Below are 22,474 nucleotides of genomic sequence, written 5' to 3'. Positions count from 1 at the left end.
TTATTCCATCCCAAGAGGAGGTCCATTGAGGATTTATTCCATCCCAAGAGGATATCCATTGGGGATTTATTCCATCCCAAGAGAAGGTCCATTGGGGATTCATTCCATCCCAAGAGGAGGTCCATTGGGGATTTATTCCATCCCAAGAGGAGGTCCATTGGAGATTTATTCCATCCCAAGAGGAGATCCATTGGGATGTACATGTGCCTTTTACTGATGATTGAATAAAGAATGATTTTTATTTTTTATCCTCCTGGTGCTCCACTAATTTTTCTTTGAGTCGGACAGTGGTCACTGGTAAAGTCACTTCCATGACACCCAGATGAGGCAGCAAGTGAATGGTGCAGAATGGTCACCACTAATCCCATTGGGACGTTGCCAGTTATAATCATATTACCGATGGTAGACCCTACTATGCTTATATTGGATCTTATAATTCTGGTTTGATCTTGTCTCTGCTTCCAGCCCTGACCTGTTGCCTGGACATTTGGACTTGGAGCTGCACAGTGCTGAATATATAGAGATAAGCAAAACCTTGCAGTGCTTTGTTTTTGTTACCAGGGTCAGTGACCCAGACTACCCAGGTAGCATTTCTAGCTGCAGGCATGGAAGCTAAACTGGAAGGTTAGCAATAAAAAAAAATGCCAAGGCCAGTTGGAAATAAGAATAGGTCTAAAACTCGCAAGAAAAAGCAAAAATGTGCAGTTATAACCTGCAATGTAATAAATAATATTCATAAATATTGCATTGTAAAATTTCAATTGATTATTCCTGTTCATGCAATTTATTTCCTTTTTTATCGACTTACATTTCAAGGGGAACTAAACCCTGTTGCACAGCGTGGCTCAAACAAACCTTACTCAGCTGTTACTGGACTACAAATCCCAGAATAATGTAACATATAATGAAGGGTGAGGCATGCTGGGAGCTGTAGTCCAGCAACATCAGGGCTGTATTCTTAAAGCAATATTGCACAATAAACTTTCCCCCAAATCCCCATTAAAATGCAAGAAATCCCCCAATGAGAATCCCAGCTGATGTGAGTAAATCCGGCTCCCTGTTCTCTGTTCCTGCAATTGGAGTTGGGAGCAATAAGCACAGTTTCCCAGCACTGAACAAGTCTGTCCCTTTATCCCCATGTCTGATTCCTGTGCCATATAATGAGGGGAAAATGCCATAATTATCTCTATATGTAAGGTACCAGCAAGGGGCCTGACACAGTGCTGGGAATCAGCATTCTTATTGGTCACTTCTCTTGCACTTATAATCAGATGGTTGCTCAGTAGAATTCTCATTGGGGAATTTCCTTGCATCTATAATTACATTTTTCAACAGCTTCTACAGCAAAACTAGGGGGCGCTGTGGGACAGCGTTATGGTTGGGTTTACAACCCATTTAATTCCATTTAGGGTGGGTGACATACTGTGAGTATGAGCGGTGGGATGTGAGGTTTCTCTGGGCTACGATTTACTGGGAGCTCATCCTGTCACGGATCTTGTAGCTATATAATATTTGGCAGAATATCATGGCGGCCAGTGTATAGATATTATAGACATTCCAGTAGCCGGCCTGTCTGTAATTGCAAACAGCGACCAACCTAAACTGGCACGGACCCCCAAACTCTTTTTAGAAAAATCTAACAATAATAAAAACCTGCAGCGAAGGGCTAAATCCATGCACAAACCCCACACGTGCCAACCCCCCCCCCCCCCCATATGATTTCAAGGGAATCTAGAAGAGGAAGTTTCCTCTTGTTTTAACTTTTTACCCAATAGATTCCTGTTTATAGAAATGCTGAGGAAGCGACTTCTTGGACTAAGTATGAAAAATATAAAAAAAAATTCTTTATACCGGGCAAATTAGTAAATGATCTGGCATTGCTTTGGGGGTAGGGAATGTAATGTGCCCAGTGAATCCTTTACTGATTATTCATTCATTTCCCCTTCATAGATTTTGCATGTAGTGCCCTGTAATGTTTAGTTTTGCCTCTTGTTTGAACTGTCTATTCCCTTCATGGCAGCCATTCTCACTGCATTGTATTAGAAATGGTGTCAGGTCTCAACAACATTAACCTTATGGAATCATATCAATTCCTATTGGTTCATTAAGTGGGAGTATGTCTAGCTGAGGGGCTGCAAATCACAGGTTGGGCTCCTCTGTATCTATACAGTTAGAGAAGAAAGTGCCAGTTTGCCTCCTTCCAAAAGCTCTCAGTGTCACTTATGAATGTAGCTGCAAGTGTAATTGCCGAAAATTGACTAATTGAGCTTCTTGATGCCATTTATTAAAGGAGAAGGAAAGGTTAAAACTAGGTAAGCACTGAGTCCTCTATTAAAAGAAACACAGGATTTATTTTCTTCTTTTGTGTACACGTGTTCTTCTGTGTCAGACTTTCTTCTCTCAAAAAAATCCTACAGGGCATGGCACAAGTCTGCTCAGTTTGCTCTTCTCTCCTCTCTCCCCCTCCACTCTCTGCTCTCTCCCCCTCCCATCTCCTCCTCCCCCTCCCTTCTCCTCTTCCCCCTCCCATCTCTCCCCTTCCAAACTATGCTGTAATCTGAGCACCCAGCAGCCAGATCGGCAACATGGAAGCTAGTGAGACCAAGTTAAAATGGCAGCTGCTATCTTAAACAAACTGAGGGAGCTTCTAGGGCTGTTTACTCAGGTATGGTAAAGCTTTCTATATTTACAGAATAAATATAATGTCCTAGGTTTCACAATTGTGGCCCATCTATAGGCAATAAAATGCTACTCTCCATTTATTTCTCTTTTATTTGCACCAACCACCATTGAGTCTGTCCTGCCTCTTCTGCCGAATAATGTGCGAGTGCGTCTATTGACTCTGAGGAACCCCTTGAGCTCCAGCCTCCGCCTGGTAGGGGTAATTGCAGGGACCACACAGCGGGTTGTATAAAGGTACAGCAGACTTGCAGCAAATAAATCACATACTAACGGCACTTTAATGCTGAATGCCAGACCTGATAGGCGAAGATGTGTCAATGGGTTTGCTTGGACAAACTGGGTGCAACTGCCCTCACACCCTCAATGGAATTAACTGGAATTGTGGGACAAATGCTGCATTGTGGATAAAAAAAAACACGTCAATTTTTTATGTTCGCAATGCGTTTGTAAATGGCCCTTTTTAGCCAAAAAAAAGCAAAACATGGGGGCCTTTGGCACAGATTCTCTCATATAACCCATATAGTGGCCTTCATATTAGTTCTAATAAGGAAAAATATTGCACTATAGGGGTAATAATAAAACATTTGTCAAAATGACGTTATAGACCAGGGGTCGGGAACCTTTTTGGCTGAGAGAGCCATAAACACCACATGTTTTAAAATGTAATTCCGTGAGAGCCATACAATATGTTTGCCCGCGGATGCTGCGGGGCAAGGTAGGGTGGGTCCCAAGGATGCCGGATGTGGTGCAGAGGAGGGCGTGGCCTGCAGTCGGCGGATAGAAGACGTGTTCTAAGGCTTAGAACACTCTTCTATCCGCCGAGCGCAGGGGCAATGTAGGGTGGGTACCAAGGATGCCGGATGCAAAGTGGAGGAGGGCGTCTTCTATCCGCCGAGCGCAGGCCACGCCCCCTGTTATTTTTTTATTAAAGATTTGGCAGCAAGCCAGATGCAGCCATCAAAAGAGCCACATCTGACTCCAGAGCCAGAGGTTCCCTACCCCTGTTATAGACATTAACAGCATCACAATTTCAACATGATAGCTTTATTTATTTATACTGGAATCATGTGACTCTTACATCCATATGGAGATACATGAGACACAGCAACCAATAAGCTGTTAATGTGTAATACAGCAGTAAATATATTGTAATCCTCATCATCATATTGGTACATAAGTGAATTGGTCCTAGAAATATATAATACACAATACTGATATACAATACCAAACCCCTAAATTCTACCCAATACGCCGGTCTGTCCGCCTCCCAAGTTCTAATTTTTCAATAAATTAATGGATTCTAGCTGTCACACCCATTGCAGTCACTGGGATCTCTTTTGCTGGAGCTGCAAAACAAGAGAGGTTTGTGCATTTATTGTATCCTTTGAACGCAAACGTTAAGGTGCAAATATTATAGAAAATAACTTGTTTTATACATCAGACCTACACACACATAGAAACATTTATAATCATTCTTAGTGCAAATCATCAAAAGTTATTATAAAGGGGAACGCTGGTTTCCGAACCAAAATTTGTTAAAATTTTGCCCCACACAACCCAGAAACCCCTAATATCCCTATCACTGTAATCTGTTCCTTCAAAAAGTAGGAATAAATCCCATGTTTATATGCTGAAATCCAGCTGCAAAACAGCTCTTCTCTTTCTGCATCATTTGCAATCCTGGCAGGGGAGGAGGGACTAAAACACTGATGTTACAAATTGTAACAATTTCTCCACAGCTCCAGGGTGGAAGCTACAACATGAAGCTGGCCACTACTCCTGTATAAACTAGGCCGGGACTGACTGTGATGTAGTTGGCCAGTTTGAAGTATATTGCAATATATGGACAAACAACTTGTTGTTGTCTATATTTAGATTTCACTGACCCACAATAAACATACAGTAACCTTCTCTTTGAGGCCAATGGAGAGGCTCCTTGGTCAGACTCAGTGCATCATCCTTGTTCCATTTCCATACTTGTGTAGGGACCCATAGGGTTAAGTTCCCCTATGACTATAATTCCCTACTTAATCCTCATTTTACTGTTACTGGGCAAAGTCCCATGTATCTAGTTGACACTATACTTTGCACCTTATTGGTTATTTGGGTTGACCACACCCCTTGCAGTCTCATATAGTGTCTAGCAAGGAGGTGTGGCTTCTTCTTTGGCTGCCTCTGTATCTCAGGAGAAAGGTCCACTGAGCCTGGGAGCAGAACTAGGCCCCAGAAAAGCCTTATTGCCCCAGAGTGTTACCATCCTCTCTGGTGAAGTCGGAGACAGGGCCCCGTGAATGAGGAATAGTAAGATCGGCAGAATCTGTAATAGCACTCTTTAGGAGAGTGAGATAGTGAGCCTTAGCAAGCAAGGGCAGTTTCACAGCCCCATCAAGGATAATAGTTCTGGAAGTACCCTTCCATCCGGCAATGTTGCCTCAGTGTAGGGCCACGGAGTAGACATAGGAGACAGGCCAGAACAAAACCCTGATCCCTAGTCACCCGGAGGACTCTCACGCTAGGGGTTATCAACCTGAGGACTGCTTCCAAAGGGGTGCCAAGCTGACCAGAGGCATTTACCCTGCCCAGACTCCCAAAAGAGGTGGGATAAACCGGTGTGCATCCTCTCTTGTTTGTCCTCAGAAAGTACTATCAGTTAACATCTATATGTGCATTTGTGAGTATAACCCTTCATTGAATTGACTTTGACAATAAACTTGTACTATAGTTCAACTGCAAGAACCTTCCGGCGTCCATCTTTGCTAAACTGCACTACACAGCTACAGTGAGTTGTAGTTCCACTACACCCCAGCTCCGCAGGTCTCTTCCACCTAGCGAATGCCCATCCTGTCTGAGAGAGTCGCATGTACCCCATGTTCTAAACCTAACACTAGCCTGGATTTTGTCTATATATAGCCAAACACTTGGGTTGAAACAATATCAAATCCCTAATCTGATTTACCTTGAGTACTTCATATACGTCTGTGTCTCTCCTCTGAAGGGCAGCGTAGGGACTTTCCAGGGGCTGGGAATTCTGCAAAAATGCATTTTTTTCATAAAATTTCATAAAATATACTCAAGTCTAGAAGGTTCTTCAACTTTCCCTTGTGACCACCCTGTAACACTGACAATACAAGATAAAAAATGACTTAGGTTTGAGCCCACCTAGTTTGCCTCTGAATGCCATTCCTTTTCCTTATTATATGTTATTCATTACTCCCACTTTTCTATCATCAGAGAGATCTGAGCCGTACATGCCTAATGCATCGCTGTGTATTGACCACTGATAGGCAGGTCAGGGGACCAATCAGAGAGGCTAGGCTCTTCAGTCAGACCCAGAGCATCACAAATGTTCCGTATTCATTCCTGATATGAAAACTCTCCCCAGTTTGTTTTACACCCACCTCATATATGGCTGTGTCTCTCTTCTCTTGTACAATGTAAATGTTTTCATTAAGCTGGGAAATATACAAAATGACATTGAGAAACAGAATTAGATTATTATTTGTGAATGGATATGTATCAAGATGTAAAAGTTGGAAACTTCTAATACATTGGGTTTGACTTTATAGCCATTTGTTGAAATGTGAAAATGTTATCATCTTTGGAAAGACTAGATAGCCTGAGCATAGGGCAGCAACACTTACCATATATACTCGAGTATAAGCCGATCCGAATATAAGCGGAGGTACCTAATTTTACCTAAGAAAACTGGAAAAACCTATTGACTCGAGTATAAGCCGATCCAAGTATAAGCCGATGTACCTAATTTTACCTAAGAAAACTGGAAAAACTTATTGACTCGAGTATAAGCCTAGGGTGGGAAATGCAGCCGCTACTGCTAAGTTTCAATAATCAAATAAATAATAAAATGACACTCCGTAACCCCCTGTGAACTCTTCATAAATATATCATGTTGGCAGCTGCTGATTAGGGAAAGGTGGATGGAGGACCCTTTGACCCTCCTGCCTTGAAGAGTTACAGCACTGCTGATAACTTCAGGGAAATAAAAATGCTACAGCAGCAGACAAAAGCAGGTTTTACTATGGGGCTAGGTTAAATACATAAACAGCATGGAGTTGGAGAGAGAAAAGTTTGTCTCATAGTTTTCATTGTTTAGCATTTCATTATTTTTTAACTGTCAGGCAAGTTTGGGAAGGCTAAGGAAGCAGCCATACTGAGTATCAAGTACTTGCCATGCTGCTGTGTTTGCTCCCCTGTGTGCGCTCCCATCGTTCAATCATGTGCTTCAATCCTATGCTGTGTGTGTCCCCTTCGTATTTGTGGTATGTGCGCTCTCCCTTTGTATGCAGACGTGCGTGCACACGCATGCACATCCACAGGGGGGAGGTGCACGCAACACATGCCATCGAGTTACATCTTAAAATCCATATACTCGAGTATAAACCGAGGGTGACTTTTTCAGCACATTTTTGGTGCTGAAAAACTCGGTTTATACTCGAGTATATATGATACATTACAGTTTGTTTTAAAGGAGAACTAAACCCACAAAAACCTTGCACAGGCTCAATTATGAGCATCTTCAACCTTGCTTCCAAGACACCTGTCTTCCTAAGGCACTATGTGCTCTAATCCCTCATACCTGTCTTCCTAAGGCACTATGAGCTCTAATCCCTCATACCTGTCTTCCTAAGGTTCTAAGAGCTCTGATCCCTCATACCTGTCTTCCTAAGGCACTCTAAACTCTAATCCCTCATACCTGTCTTCCTAAGGCACTCTAAACTCTAATCCCTCATACCTTTCTTCCTAAAGCACTATGAGCTCTAATCCCTCATACCTGTCTTCCTAAGGCACTATGAGCTCTAATCCCTCACACCTGTCTTCCTAAGGTTCTAAGAGCTCTGATCCCTCATACCTGTCTTCCTAAGGCACTCTAAACTCTAATCCCTCATACCTGTCTTCCTAAGGCACTATGAGCTCTAATCCCTCATACCTGTCTTCCTAAAGTTCTAAGAGCTCTGATCCCTCATACCTGTCTTCCTAAGGCACTATGAGCTCTAGTCCCTCATACCTGTCTTCCTAAGGCACTATGAGCTCTAATCCCTCATACCTGTCTTCCTAAGGCACTATGAGCTCTAATCCCTCATACCTGTCTTCCTAAGGCACTATGAGCTCTAATCCCTCATACCTGTCTTCCTAAGGCACTATGAGCTCTAGTCCCTCATAACTGTCTTCCTAAGGCACTATGAGCTCTAATCCCTCATACCTGTCTTCCTAAGGCACTATGAGCTCTAATCCCTCATACCTGTCTTCCTAAGGCACTATGAGCTCTAATCCCTCATACCTGTCTTCCTAAGGTTCTAAGAGCTCTAATCCCTCATACCTGTCTTCCTAAAGCACTATGAGCTCTAATCCCTCATACCTGTCTTCCTAAAGCACTATGAGCTCTAATCCCTCATACCGGTCTTTCTAAAGCACTATGAGCTCTAATCCCTCATACCTGTCTTCCTAAGGTTCTAAGACCTCTAATCCCTCATACCTGTCTTCCTAAAGTTCTAAGAGCTCTAATCCCTCATACCAGTCTTTCTAAAGCACTCTAAGATCTAATCCCTCATACCTGTCTTCCTAAGGCACTATGAGCTCTAATCCCTCATACCTGTCTTCCTAAGGCAGAGATTTGCACCAATGTTGGTGGCCACCAGGTTCTCCTGCTTCACTTTAGCTCTTTCTCCCATCATGGACCAGAAGGATACACACTAGAATCCAGGATCAGGTGGCCTTCTCGTAGGTATGCTCCTTTGCAGTAGTCACCATCATGGAGCAGAAATGAAGCAGGAGGACCTGGTGGCCACCAACCCTGGTGCAAAGCTCTGCTTTAGGAAGCCAGAAATGGGGCAGAAGGCCTATAGTGACCAAGTGGGATATATTATTCTTTAACAGTTGTCGTGCCTTGATCTTTAACCCATTTTTACTAGAAGCTCAAAAGTGTGCCATAGGGTTAGTCAATATTTTCTGTTTATTTTAGTTATATGAGAGGCAGGGGATGGGCTACATGTCAACACACTGGCACTTTGTGTGTGTGGGGGGGGCAGAACAGATTAATTTAAGGTGATAAAAATGGTGTTTACATCCTTGTGTTTCATGGTGACCACTCAGACAGCAGGATTAAGAATCATATCATTTTTCCATTTGATGATGCCCCAAGGTAGACACTTTATACCAGGCTCTTCCTGTAGGTGGGGCAATAAAACCGTAAGGAAAGGTTGCCACATCAAGGTGACTTATCCTTATCATATCATTACTGGGGAGGTTATAGTCTCATCTAACTGTTATGGCCTCACCTGAATGTTGGTCTCAACTCTCCTGTCTCCTGAAGCCTCCACTTTGTGTGACTTTCTGAATGGGGAAAAATCTCAAGTTTAGAGCACAGTTCAATATAATAAGAATCATATTTTAGTAAATAAACTATAAAAATAAATAAAATAGTCTATAAAAATAGACTAAATAATGACTGATACAAGCTAAATACTATCTGTTATGCAAGCATCTGACTGTCAGTATTATCTCTTGAAAAAGTGTCAAATCACGAACCTCAGAAATAAATATAGACCAAGAGCCAATAGTATGACCAATACAGCACCAGCTCCACCCCCGAGTATAATTCCTATTGGCGGTTCCTCTCCTGTCTGTGTGGCTGCAATAGAAGAAAGTAATAGTTTATATTAAGTATAACATTATACAGTACAGAGCTCAGTGATTTATATACAGCAGGATAACAGTGATTAATAAATGCACATTCCCTGTCCCTATTTTACTGATAACAAATCTAATCCCATTTCACTTCACCCAAAATTTGGAAAACCATGTAACTGGAGGAGTCCCAAGCCGGACTTGGGTTTCTTACTATTGAGTGCTATTCTGATACCTACTATTGAGTGCTATTCAGATACCTTACTATTGAGTGCTATTCTGCTATTCACTCCAACTTGCAGCGCAGCAGTAAAGTGTGCCTGAGTCTGAGCTTTCAGAAGGAGCCAGCGCTACACATTAGAACTGCTTTCAGCTAACCTATTGTTTCTCCTACTCCCATGTAACTGGAGGAGTCCCAAGCCGGACTTGGATTTCTTACTATTGAGTGCTATTCTGATACCTACTGGGAGCTGCTATCTTGCTCCCTTCCCATTGTTCTGCTGATCGGCTGCTGGGGGTGAGGGGGGGGGGGATATCACTCCAACTTGCAGCGCAGCAGTAAAGTGTGCCTGAGTCTGAGCTTTCAGAAGGAGCCAGCGCTACACATTAGAACTGCTTTCAGCTAACCTATTGTTTCTCCTACTCCCATGTAACTGGAGGAGTCCCAAGCCGGACTTGGATTTCTTACTATTGAGTGCTATTCTGATACCTACTGGGAGCTGCTATCTTGCTCCCTTCCCATTGTTCTGCTGATCGGCTGCTGGGGGGGGGGGGGGGGGGGGCAGGGAACAGATTACAATGCAGGATTTTGTTGGAGCAGCATTTTGAATATATATAAGCAGTTATATATATTTTAAATTGTTTACTTTTTCTCTGTAATAATAAACCAAGTACTGGATCCTAACTAAGCTGCAAAAATCTATATTGGTGGTAGATTTAAGGTATGGAGATCCAAATTACCGAAAGATCCCTAATTTAGAAAAACTCCTGGTCCCAAGCATTCTGGATAAAAGATCCCATACCTGTACTATAAATGGTGTAAACTATACAATAATGTTCCTGTGAAGCCCCAGTAACTTACATAAAACCTGCAGATCCAGAACGCTGGAATTCCCAGTTCCCAGTGGGTTCCTTGCAGTGCAGGAGAATGTCTCTCTGCCCCGCCCCACAGTCACAGTTATGCTCCGCCCCTGCTCCTCCCTCAGCTCTACAGTTCCATCTCTCTTATTGTTGTACCAGGTAAAGGCATTGGCAGCAGGGTTGGCATCACTGGCACAGGTTAAACTCACTGCATCACCTTCTTTCCTTTCCTTCTTCCCATCAGATATGACTCTGACATTTTTTGGTGAATCTGGTAAAATGGAAATAATAGAAATAATATTTAGCAGCAGGGCAGCCATAAGGGGAGGAGATAGTGGCTGAGAATGGCTTTTGTGGGCCCAGTCATTAATGTTCAGTATGGCACTGGGGCCTGATTGGTAGAGTGGCTTTAGCTGTGATGGATGATCTTTGCATAAACCATATGTTTCATACAGATTGTCAGAAAATAATGATTTTTATCAACTACTTATGAACATATTAAAAATAAATTATTTTCAGCCCCCTCCGACCTTAGTTTTTAAAAAATGTGCATCCATGTTTCCCGACAGCAGCTAAAAAAGCTTTTTCAACAGAAAATGTGACTTTTTTCAATTGCCGCCCCGAAAATGTGACTTTTTTCAATTGCCCCCCGAAAATGTGACTTTTTTCAATTGCCCCTCGAAAAAGTGACTTTTTTCAATTGCCGCCCCGAAAATGTGACTTTTTTCAATTGCTGCCCCGAAAATGTGACTTTTTTCAATTGGTTCCCCCGAAAATGTGATTTTTTTCAATTGCCGCCCCGAAAATGTGACTTTTTTCAATTGCCGCCCCAAAAATGTGACTTTTTTCAATTGGTTCCCCGAAAATGTGATTTTTTTCAATTGGTTCCCCCGAAAATGTGATTTTTTTCAATTGCTGCCCCGAAAATGTGACTTTTTTCAATTGCTGCCCCGAAAATGTGACTTTTTTCAATTGCTGCCCCAAAACCTCTACTTTATTGACGCGTCACACAAAAAAACAGCATCAAAAATCCAAAACCTCTAAAGTTTCGGGGCAAAAGAAAGATCTCCAAGAAAAGGGAAGGGACCTCTGCCATTGACTTCTACATAAAATGCCGAATTGTCGGATTTTTAGGCGTTTTGATGTGTAAAACTTGACTTTTTTTTCTGCAACTTTTAGAGCTAAAAATCCAAATGAATTAAAAAGAATTGCAACTTTTTTAAAAATGAACTATGTGACAAAATGGCTAAAACTCCAAATCCAAATTGACCAGTAAAAACTTTTCAAGATCATGGAGAAGCCAATGGCAGAGGTCCCTTCTGTCTTTGCTTTGAAACTTTAGAGGTTTTCGGATTTTTTGACACTGGTTTTTGCGCGACAATTCGAAAAAGTTGCATTTCCACAACTTTTATGCAACTTTTCCCACACGTAGTTTTTCAGCTCTGGATTTTTAGTGAATGTCAGACACTTGTGGAAGTGAGTTTAAAAAAAGGAGAAACCCAGCCTCTAATAGGGGAGTCCCAGATGGGTGAGATTTGGGGGCGGTGCCTATTTAGTGAGATACAAAGACTTTGCATATATCTATATCCTTATGAAGGAAAGCCTTGCCAAACATTTGGCATTAACATGGGCTTTGAACTTGAAATAAAGTAAAAATATATAAAAAATACAAAGGTTATATCCATTTGTTGGCAGTAAAAAGTCTCTGATCATTGTGTAAATGTTTGAGAAACAAAAATGTTCCTGTGCATTAAATATTAAAAAATCAGTTACTTACAAAAAACCTGCAGCTCAGAGAGAGTGGAATTCCCAGTTCCCAGTGGGTTCCTTGCAGTGCAGGAGAATGTCTCTCTGCCCCGCCCCACAGTCACAGTTATGCTCCGCCCCTGCTCCTCCCTCAGCTCTACAGTTCCATCTCTCTTATTGTTGTACCAGGTAAAGGCATTGGCAGCAGGGTTGGCATCACTGGCACAGATTAAACTCACGGCATCGCCTTCTTTCCTTTCCTTCTTCCCATCAGATATAATAATTACTGTATTTTTTGGAGAATCTGGTAAAAGAGAAATGAAGTTTAGCAGAGGGGGCGCCATTGGGGTGGGGGCAGTTGTACAATTACTGGATCCTGTTATCTCTCTGTTTAGCACCTCTCACATTCAGCTTTCATTCTGGCAATTACATCACAGGTAGAGAGTAGTGATGGATGAAATGTTTCACCAGGCATGGATCTGCGAAACGGATGAAAAAATTCGCCAAAAATTGTTGCCGGCGTCAAAAAATAATAGTTGCAGGCGTCAAAAGAATAGCCGCAGGTGACAAAATAATAGCCATGCAACAAAATAATAGCCGTGCGACAAAAGAATAGCCGTACGACAAAATAATAGCTGCGGGAGATGAAATAATAGCCATGCGACAAAATAATAGCCGCGGGAGACAAAAGAATAGTCGCGGGTGGAATTTTTTTTTTGCCGCACAACATTTTTGGCATTTCGCAAATTTTTCAGGAACAGATTCGCTCATCACTAGTAGAGATTCATTTACCGTATATACTTGAGTATAATTCGATCCGAATATAAGCCGAGGTACCTATGTTTACCTAAGAAAACTGGAAAAACTTATTGACTCGAGTATAAGCCTAGGGTGGGAAATGCAGCCTCTACTGCTAAGTTTCAATAATCAAATAAATAATAAAGGACACTCAGCGTGACCACCTGTGAACTCATAAATATATCATGTTGGCAGCTGCAGATTAGGGAAAGGTGGATGGAGGACCCTTTGGCCCTCCTGCTGAAGAGTTACAGCACTGGGAAAGACAAGATACATAAGCCTGAACCTGGGTGTGGAGGCTGATCTTATGGGGGTAACCTGATCCCTCTCTTTTTAAAGAGTTAAACTATCACAGAAGGCTGGCTGACTAACAATGGATCATCATATCTGCACTGTGAAGGTGCACTATGACATACTGGCCAAGGGAGGAAAAAAATGGTAAATATGGCCCATTGTGCAACACAGGTAACCTAATGCAGGTAAACTAATGCCTAATGACAAAGTTCCAGCCACTAACTAAATAAAACAGTTCGTTTGGCTTTTACAGGGGCCATATATACCTCTATACTCAAACTGATAAAAATAAATGGAAGTTACCGTACCGAACAAGCTGAAAGTAGAGGAAGGATATCTTCTATGGAGTCTATTTAAGGCAAATAATCCTAATTTTAAAAAATTATTTCCTTTTTCTCTGTTACAATAAAACAGTAACTTGTATTTGATGGTAACTAAGCTGCATAAATCCAGTAGTAGTGGCAAAACTATCCTATTGGGTTTATTTAGGGTTTAAATATTTTTTTAGCAGACTTAAGGTATCCAAATTATGAAAAGACCCCTTATCTGGAAAACCCCTTGTCCCATATGTCATATCAGGTGCTTGCGCACAGCAAGCTCTATGGAATCCATACACTCGAGTATAAGCCGAGGGTTAGTTTTTCAGCACATTTTTGGTGCTGAAAAACTCGGCTTATACTGGAGTATATACGGTAATTAGAGTTGTTTTAATCAACCTGCCTCCATATTAGAGTGTTTACTAACAGATTTTTTCCACTCTGTAGCTGGATACCATTAACCCCAGCCAGAACGTGATTATAATTATTATTATTGATACTGCAGGTTTAATTAAATACAAAGAAGCAACATTTTATTCAGTCAGTACTTACATCTTATGTTTAAAGTGACCCGGCGTTGGGATCTGAGCCCATTTGGATACGTAGCTTCACATTCAAGTTCAGCCCCATGATCCCGGTAGGAGGGGAGATATTCCATTACAGTCTCAGCTTTCCATACTCCATCCTTAAGGCTCTGCTGCCTGTCAGTGAGTTTATACCCAGCTCTGTTCCACTGTAGAGTAGGGGGCCTGGGGGGGCACGTGTGTTCTACAGAGCAGGAGATGAAGGCACGTTTCCCCTCAGTTAGAATTGAAGGCATCTTTATTACTGGCACATTTGGATCATCTAAAAGAAATCATTCATCCAGTTACTATTAACAGAGACGATAGGACCTGACTATGGCATTCATGCCCTTTACTCATGTCGTCTAACTGATCCCTTTCCCCTTCTGTAACATCACTTGGCACAATGCAGCTTTTCTGAAGAAGTAACAGACAGATATGTTCAACTAAATGGCTCAATAAATGGCCAATGGGTTTATTTGTTCTGCATATTAATAATACATAAAGAAAGGGAAAAGTACTCAAAAGCATTTCGGAATGGGTAGTCACCTGCGATAGCTGAGATCTATCTCTGATTGGAAAAACCAAAGCGATGCAAAGGCCTTTCCACTAGCGACTCCTATTGGTGCCGGTGCAAAGGCTCTTTGGAGCAGTTAGTTGCTCGCGATAGCAGAGATTTATTGCGGGCGACTAAACCGCTCCATGGGACATCAGCCCAAAAGTAAAGAGATCGGTGGAGTTCACCTTAGGCAAACTGTCTGTTTAGCCTTTGAGCCAATTTGAGACAACATATATAAATATATACACAATAGGTTTTCTGTGAGCTTTAATTGTAGTATACCGTACCTGAGACTTGAACCCGCACAGTCTGACAGATATCTGAGAAGATATTACAGTTTCCATTTATATAGGGATAATACGTTTCACTCTCTTGCACACCATTAATCCTCAGGGAGCAGCTGTTTGGCTCATTGCCGACCAGGGAAGTGCGGTGTCTGTAACCCTCACTCACATCAGAGGGATCCTGTTGGCTGAATATTATTTTGTCAGGAAAAGAGTCTTCATTATACCAAACCAGACTGAAGTCCTTGTTGCCCCTGGGGCGGGTGAATGTGCAGGGAATCTCCACACAGGATCCTCTCAATGCTCTGATGGATTCAGGGAGGGTAATGGCCCAATCCTGACTGTACGAACCTGGGAACCCCCCTGAGAAACAGACACATTAGTGCAACACAAACAGCACATAGAGACTGTAGCACAATATACTTCTAATTCAGAAATTAGAATCCATTTTATTTCTTTTCAGGAAAGTCTGCCCAATGGCCCAGATGACCAGTGGGTTAATAATCACAGGCTAGGATCTGATGGCAAAAACAATTTACTTTTTTAATAGCTCTCAACACATAAAGCAGCTCAATATAAACTGCATAGTCAACAACAATAAGGCTGTGTAAAACCCAGGCCTCCCCTATGTAACATTCTGAACATTACTATATGTACTATCTCCTCACCTCCTGTATCGGTTATTGATTGCTTTATATGTTACTCTGTATGTCCAATGTATGTAACCCACTTATTGTACAGCACTGCGGGATATGTTGGCGCTTTATAAATAAATGTTAATAATAATAATAATAATGTAGAGTGTAAGCTCTTTTGGGCAGGGCTCTCTTCACCTCTTGTATCGGTTACTGATTGCTTTATATGTTACTCTGTATGCCCAATGTATGTAACCCACTTATTGTACAGCGCTGCGGAATATGTTGGCGCTTTATAAATAAATGTTAATAATAATAATAATAATGTAGAGTGTAAGCTCTTTTGGGCAGGGCTCTCTTCACCTCTTGTATCGGTTACTGATTGCTTTATATGTTACTCTGTATGTCCAATGTATGAAACCCACTTATTGTACAGTGCTGCGGGATATGTTGGCGCTTTATAAATAAATGTTAATAATAATAATGTAGAGTGTAAGCTCTTTTGGGCAGGGCTCTCTTCACCTCTTGTATCGGTTACTGATTGCTTTATATGTTACTCTGTATGTCCAATGTATGAAACCCACTTATTGTACAGCACTGCGGGATATGTTGGTGCTTTATAAATGAATGTTAAAAATAATAATAATAGTAATAATATCTGTAGGTTATGGCGTACTGTTGATTTTACCTTCAAGAACAACCATGAGTATAGTCCACTTTAAGTGCATGTAGCGCCTCATCCTGTAACGTTCCAACCAATATTGTCCTTCTTCCTGAATTAAAAACCAAATGAAAAATGTATGACCAGTATCTGTGGTTGCCAATGCTACATTCTCAGCTTTGAGTAGTGTTCTTAGTGTTGTCCCATAGGGCTCTGTATTGGAATTTTTCTCCTTTTCCCCTTACTTAAGATAACTAATAAATAATTATACGTTGTATAAATGTAATGTTGTAATAAAACTGTGGTATATAAACCAAGTTTAGGCAGCAATACAGTTCACTACAGTGCCTATAGCTGCATGTTGGGACCTGTGGAAACAGTGGGGATAAACAGCCTTTGAGAAAGAAACCATGGCTGTGGAATAGCCATGATAATAGCCTCTGGGAAGGGACTGGGGCTGTGGGATAGCAGGTATAGTAGGGAGAGATGGTGCCTATAGTAGCAGTGGGATAATAGCCTCTGGGAAGGGACTGGGGCTGTGGGATAGCAGGTATAGTAGGGAGAGATGGTGCCTATAGTAACAGTGGGGGGATAATAGCCTCTGGGAAGGGACTGGGGCTGTGGGATAGCAGGTATAGTAGGGAGAGATGGTGCCTATAGTAGCAGTGGGATAATAGCCTCTGGGAAGGGACTGGGGCTGTGGGATAGCAGGTATAGTAGGGAGAGATGGTGCCTATAGTAGCAGTGGGGGGATAATAGCCTCTAGGAAGGGACTGGGGCTGTGGGATAGCAGGTATAGTAGAGAGAGATGGTGCCTATAGTAGCAGTGGGGGGATAATAGCCTCTGGGAAGGGACTGGGGCTGTGGGATAGCAGGTATAGTAGGGAGAGATGGTGCCTATAGTAGCAGTGGGGGGATAATAGCCTCTGGGAAGGGATTGGGGCTGTGGGATAGCAGGTATAGTAGGGAGAGATGGTGCCTATAGTAGCAGTGGGGGGGATAATAGCCTCTGGGAAGGGACTGGGGCTGTGGGATAGCAGGTATAGTAGGGAGAGATGGTGCCTATAGTAGCAGTGGGGGATAATAGCCTCTGGGAAGGGACTGGGGCTGTGGGATAGCAGGTATAGTAGAGAGAGATGGTGCCTATAGTAGCAGTGGGGGGATAATAGCCTCTGGGAAGGGACTGGGGCTGTGGGATAGCAGGTATAGTAGGGAGAGATGGTGCCTATAGTAGCAGTGGGGGGATAATAGCCTCTGGGAAGGGACTGGGGCTGTGGGATAGCAGGTATAGTAGGGAGAGATGGTGCCTATAGTAGCAGTGGGGGGATAATAGCCTCTGGGAAGGGACTGGGGCTGTGGGATAGCAGGTATAGTAGGGAGAGATGGTGCCTATAGTAGCAGTGGGGGGATAATAGCCTCTGGGAAGGGACTGGGGCCGTGGGATAGCAGGTATAGTAGGGAGAGATGGTGCCTATAGTAGCAGTGGGGGGGATAATAGCCTCTGGGAAGGGACTGGGGCTGTGGGTAGCAGGTATAGTAGGGAGAGATGGTGCCTATAGTAGCAGTGGGGGATAATAGCCTCTGGGAAGGGACTGGGGCTGTGGGATAGCAGGTATAGTAGGGAGAGATGGTGCCTATAGTAGCAGTGGGGGGGATAATAGCCTCTGGGAAGGGACTGGGGCTGTGGGATAGCAGGTATAGTAGGGAGAGATGGTGCCTATAGTAGCAGTGGGGGGGATAATAGCCTCTGGGAAGGGACTGGGGCTGTGGGATAGCAGGTATAGTAAGGAGAGATGGTGCCTATAGTAGTAGTGGGGGGATAATAGCCTCTGGGAAGGGACTGGGGCTGTGGGATAGCAGGTATAGTAGGGAGAGATGGTGCCTATAGTAGCAGTGGGGGGATAATAGCCTCTGGGAAGGGACTGGGGCTGTGGGATAGTAGGTATAGTAGGGAGAGATGGTGCCTATAGTAGCAGTGGGGGGATAATAGCCTCTGGGAAGGGACTGGGGCTGTGGGATAGCAGGTATAGTAGGGAGAGATGGTGCCTATAGTAGCAGTGGGGGGATAATAGCCTCTGGGAAGGGATTGGGGCTGTGGGATAGCAGGTATAGTAGGGAGAGATGGTGCCTATAGTAGCAGTGGGGGGATAATAGCCTCTGGGAAGGGACTGGGGCTGTGGGATAGCAGGTATAGTAGGGAGAGATGGTGCCTATAGTAGCAGGGGGGGGATAATAGCCTCTGGGAAGGGACTGGGGCTGTGGGATAGCAGGTATAGTAGGGAGAGATGGTGCCTATAGTAGCAGTGGGGGGATAATAGCCTCTGGGAAGGGACTGGGGCTGTGGGACAGCAGGTATAGTAGGGAGAGATGGTGCCTATAGTAGCAGTGGGGGGATAATAGCCTCTGGGAAGGGACTGGGGCTGTGGGACAGCAGGTATAGTAGGGAGAGATGGTGCCTATAGTAGCAGTGGGGGATAATAGCCTCTGGGAAGGGACTGGGGCTGTGGGACAGCAGGTATAGTAGGGAGAGATGGTGCCTATAGTAGCAGTGGGGGATAATAGCCTCTGGGAAGGGACTGGGGCTGTGGGATAGCAGGTATAGTAGAGAGAGATGGTGCCTATAGTAGCAGTGGGGGGATAATAGCCTCTGGGAAGGGACTGGGGCTGTGGGATAGCAGGTATAGTAGGGAGAGATGGTGCCTATAGTAGCAGTGGGGGGATAATAGCCTCTGGGAAGGGACTGGGGCTGTGGGATAGCAGGTATAGTAGGGAGAGATGGTGCCTATAGTAGCAGTGGGGGGATAATAGCCTCTGGGAAGGGACTGGGGCTGTGGGATAGCAGGTATAGTAGGGAGAGATGGTGCCTATAGTAGCAGTGGGGGGGATAATAGCCTCTGGGAAGGGACTGGGGCTGTGGGATAGCAGGTATAGTAGGGAGAGATGGTGCCTATAGTAGCAGTGGGGGGGATAATAGCCTCTGGGAAGGGACTGGGGCTGTGGGATAGCAGGTATAGTAGGGAGAGATGGTGCCTATAGTAGTAGTGGGGGGATAATAGCCTCTGGGAAGGGACTGGGGCTGTGGGATAGCAGGTATAGTAGGGAGAGATGGTGCCTATAGTAGCAGTGGGGGGATAATAGCCTCTGGGAAGGGACTGGGGCTGTGGGATAGTAGGTATAGTAGGGAGAGATGGTGCCTATAGTAGTAGTGGGGGGATAATAGCCTCTGGGAAGGGACTGGGGCTGTGGGATAGCAGGTATAGTAGGGAGAGATGGTGCCTATAGTAGCAGTGGGGGATAATAGCCTCTGGGAAGGGACTGGGGCTGTGGGATAGCAGGTATAGTAGGGAGAGATGGTGCCTATAGTAGCAGTGGGGGGATAATAGCCTCTGGGAAGGGACTGGGGCTGTGGGATAACAGGTATAGTAGGGAGAGATGGTGCTTATAGTAGCAGTGGGGGGATAATAGCCTCTGGGAAGGGACTGGGGCTGTGGGATAGCAGGTATAGTAGGGAGAGATGGTGCCTATAGTAGCAGTGGGGGGATAATAGCCTCTGGGAAGGGACTGTAGCTTTGGAATAGGAGCATAGTATTTACCGATATCATTAGACATTAATGTAGAAAGCAAAAAGTTTATGTGGCTCTGTATCAAAAGTATTTGACATTTATTGCAACTCCACTGTCCATGCTCATATCTACTACATGATAATAAGCAAGTACATTTATCAGACATTCTGCTGACCGGTACTGGTTGATCAGCAGCATCACTTCATAAAGGATAAATCGCTGGTACCATACCAGTGATAGAAAATCCAAAAAATTATTTAAGTAAAATGAAACCAAGCTCTCTAGGTACTCGCAAGTGTATTCCGTTACACACCAAGCCCTTGTACATTCAGCCGCCATATCCTGTATCAGCGACTGACAGTCGGTTTGAGGTAAGCCACTAGTCCCACTACAGAGTGAGTCTTGAAACCCTGTGTTATACACATCAAGGAAAGAAATATTCATCAAAAACCCACTTATCTGTAAACCAGTCACTCGCTGCTCTATACTGGAATTTTAGTTTAAACAACTTATGTTTTTTAACACCTCTTTAAAGGGGAACTAAACCCTGCTGAACAGCGTTTTTCAACCAAACCTTACTCAGCTGTTGCTAGACTACAAATCCCAGAATAATGTAACATATCATGAAGGGTGAGGCATGCTGGGAGCTGTAGTCCAGCAACATCAGGGTTGTATTCTTAAAGCAATATTGCCCAATAAAACTTTCCCCCAAATCCCCATTAAAATGCAAGAAATCCCCCAATGAGAATCCCAGCTGATGTGAGTAAATCCGGCTCCCTGTTCTCTGTTCCTGCAATTGGAGTTGGGAGCAATAAGCACAGTTTCCCAGCACTGAACAAGTCTGTCCCTTTATCCCCATGTCTGATTCCTGTGCCATATAATGACGGGAAAAATGCCATCATTATCTCTATATGTAAGGTACCAGCAAGGGGCCTGACACAGTGCTGGGAATCAGCATTCTCATTGGTCACTTCTCTTGCACTTATAATGAGATGTTTGCTCAGTAGAATTCTCATTGGGGAATTTCCTTGCATCTATAATTACATTTTTTGACAACTTCTATAGCAAAACTAGGGGGCGCTGTGGGACAGCGTTATGGTTGGGTTTAATGATTATTCATATGCAACACTTACAACCAACCAATCACTCACAGTGCAGCCTTTAACCTACCAAGGGTTGAAACCCAATTTTCTGTATTAAATGCCTGTGTATAAATATTCAACATATCCCTATGGGTTCTCATGGTCTAAACCTACTGCATACAATCAAACCAGCATAAGTGTTTCCCTGTACTAATCACAATTCTGCAGGAACAGCCTGTCAGTTTGCCCACAGTCCATGACACTATACAAGCCTAGGTATTACAATGTAATAAATCTGATGCATTAAATAAAGCTTTCTAATCATTCCAGTAGAGAATTCTGAAGACTTCTTCCCATACAAACCTGCATAGTAAGTGTTTTCTCATTACATGTCCTTGTGTTTACGATCCCTCTGCATTAATATAATAATTACAGTACGTACCAGTCTTCACAACATGTCCAGCCACAAACTGCCTAAAATGGAAATGCCTTGATACTGACTCTGACACATAATGATTGTGTTAAGGAAGTGGCTCATTGTATGTGTAACCTCCTACATCTGCATTTCAGTGCTTTGGTTTGGTTCTAGTGGTGAGTCAAAGCGAATACACATTAGACATATTTATATATGAGAAGTGATATCCTTATAGAAAATGTTATCACTCTTCTCAGTCAATTAGGCCTAGATCTACAGGGTTATGGGAGATAGCTCTTGACCCAGGGACTGGTCCGATTGCCATCTTGGAGTCAGGAAGGAATTGTTTCCCCTCTGGGGCAAATTAGAGAGGCTTCAGATGGGGTTTTTGCCTTCCTCTGGGTCAACTAGTAGTTAGGCAGGTTATATATAGGCATTATGGTTGAACTTGATGGACATACGTCTTTTTTCAACCCAACTTACTATCTTAAAAGGCTAAGCTAGATAAGTATTTTACCTATTGAAGGCTTGATTTGCTTTATAACCTGAGAATAACCACTAAGTTTAAATCCCACCCTAACTTAATTTTAGGCTTGATTCTTCAATTTAGAGCTTTGTGCCCACCAAGGATGGTCCTTATTCAAGGCCAAGTACACTGCATGCAAAATGAATGATATGCCATAAAATAATACCAAGGGGTCTCAGACCCTGCCAATTAACTACCCTCTGAAGTTGAGGCTTTCTTCTTGCATGGGTGGGAACATGGATAATTTGACTGTGACGACCAAGAAATAAACAGTAGGATTAGTTGGGTTCCGGCAGTAATAATGACGAGTGTAGGAGTCCTAAGATGCAGCGTTCTCTTCTGTGATTCTATGTAAAGAATAAAACCACATTTTGGCAAAAGTAGACCTTGGCTAGTAGTCCAAGTCTGTTATAAGCCCAGGAGCACAGATCACAATATAAATCTGGTGTTTTATTATGAAAGAACCAGTTTCATTATTTCATACATTACATTGCTGCCTATGTCAATGTGCCCATACCAACACTCTCGGTGCACCAAGCCGTACTCTAAGGTCTGTCAGTGAGCGCCATCTGTGCACTCTAAACCTTTAGCCAATTTCATTTTAGCTTTCAGTGCAAAAAACTC

The 22,474-nt window shown here is 43.2% G+C and overlaps 1 protein-coding gene across 1 annotated transcript; it reads right to left on the bottom strand.

Moving 5' to 3' along the window:
• Nucleotides 1–3,710: 3,710 nt before the first annotated feature.
• LOC100488056 (B-cell receptor CD22) lies at nt 3,711–21,401 on the bottom strand. The gene is made up of 11 exons (XM_012954652.3): nt 21,273–21,401; nt 16,292–16,376; nt 14,972–15,331; nt 14,115–14,408; nt 12,185–12,457; nt 10,409–10,678; nt 9,229–9,331; nt 8,979–9,033; nt 6,081–6,134; nt 5,639–5,710; nt 3,711–4,028 (listed from the first exon to the last, which is right to left on the bottom strand). Exons 1-11 carry the CDS (start codon nt 21,276–21,278, stop codon nt 4,005–4,007), a joined length of 1,596 nt encoding a protein of 531 aa, XP_012810106.2. The 5' UTR covers nt 21,279–21,401; the 3' UTR covers nt 3,711–4,004.
• Between the last annotated feature and the right edge of the window lie 1,073 nt (nt 21,402–22,474).

This window comes from Xenopus tropicalis, chromosome 7 (assembly GCF_000004195.4).
Source record: "Xenopus tropicalis strain Nigerian chromosome 7, UCB_Xtro_10.0, whole genome shotgun sequence".
NCBI lineage: Eukaryota > Metazoa > Chordata > Amphibia > Anura > Pipidae > Xenopus > Xenopus tropicalis.
This window is presented reverse-complemented; position numbering and strand designations above follow the sequence as displayed.

Coding starts and splice junctions, on each gene's coding strand:
- LOC100488056 (XM_012954652.3), bottom strand. Junction 10,679..12,184: donor CTCTGAGCTGCAGGTTTTTT/GTAAGTAACTGA, acceptor CCATTTTACCAG/ATTCACCAAAAAATGTCAGA. Junction 9,332..10,408: donor TCTGGATCTGCAGGTTTTAT/GTAAGTTACTGG, acceptor CTTCTATTGCAG/CCACACAGACAGGAGAGGAA.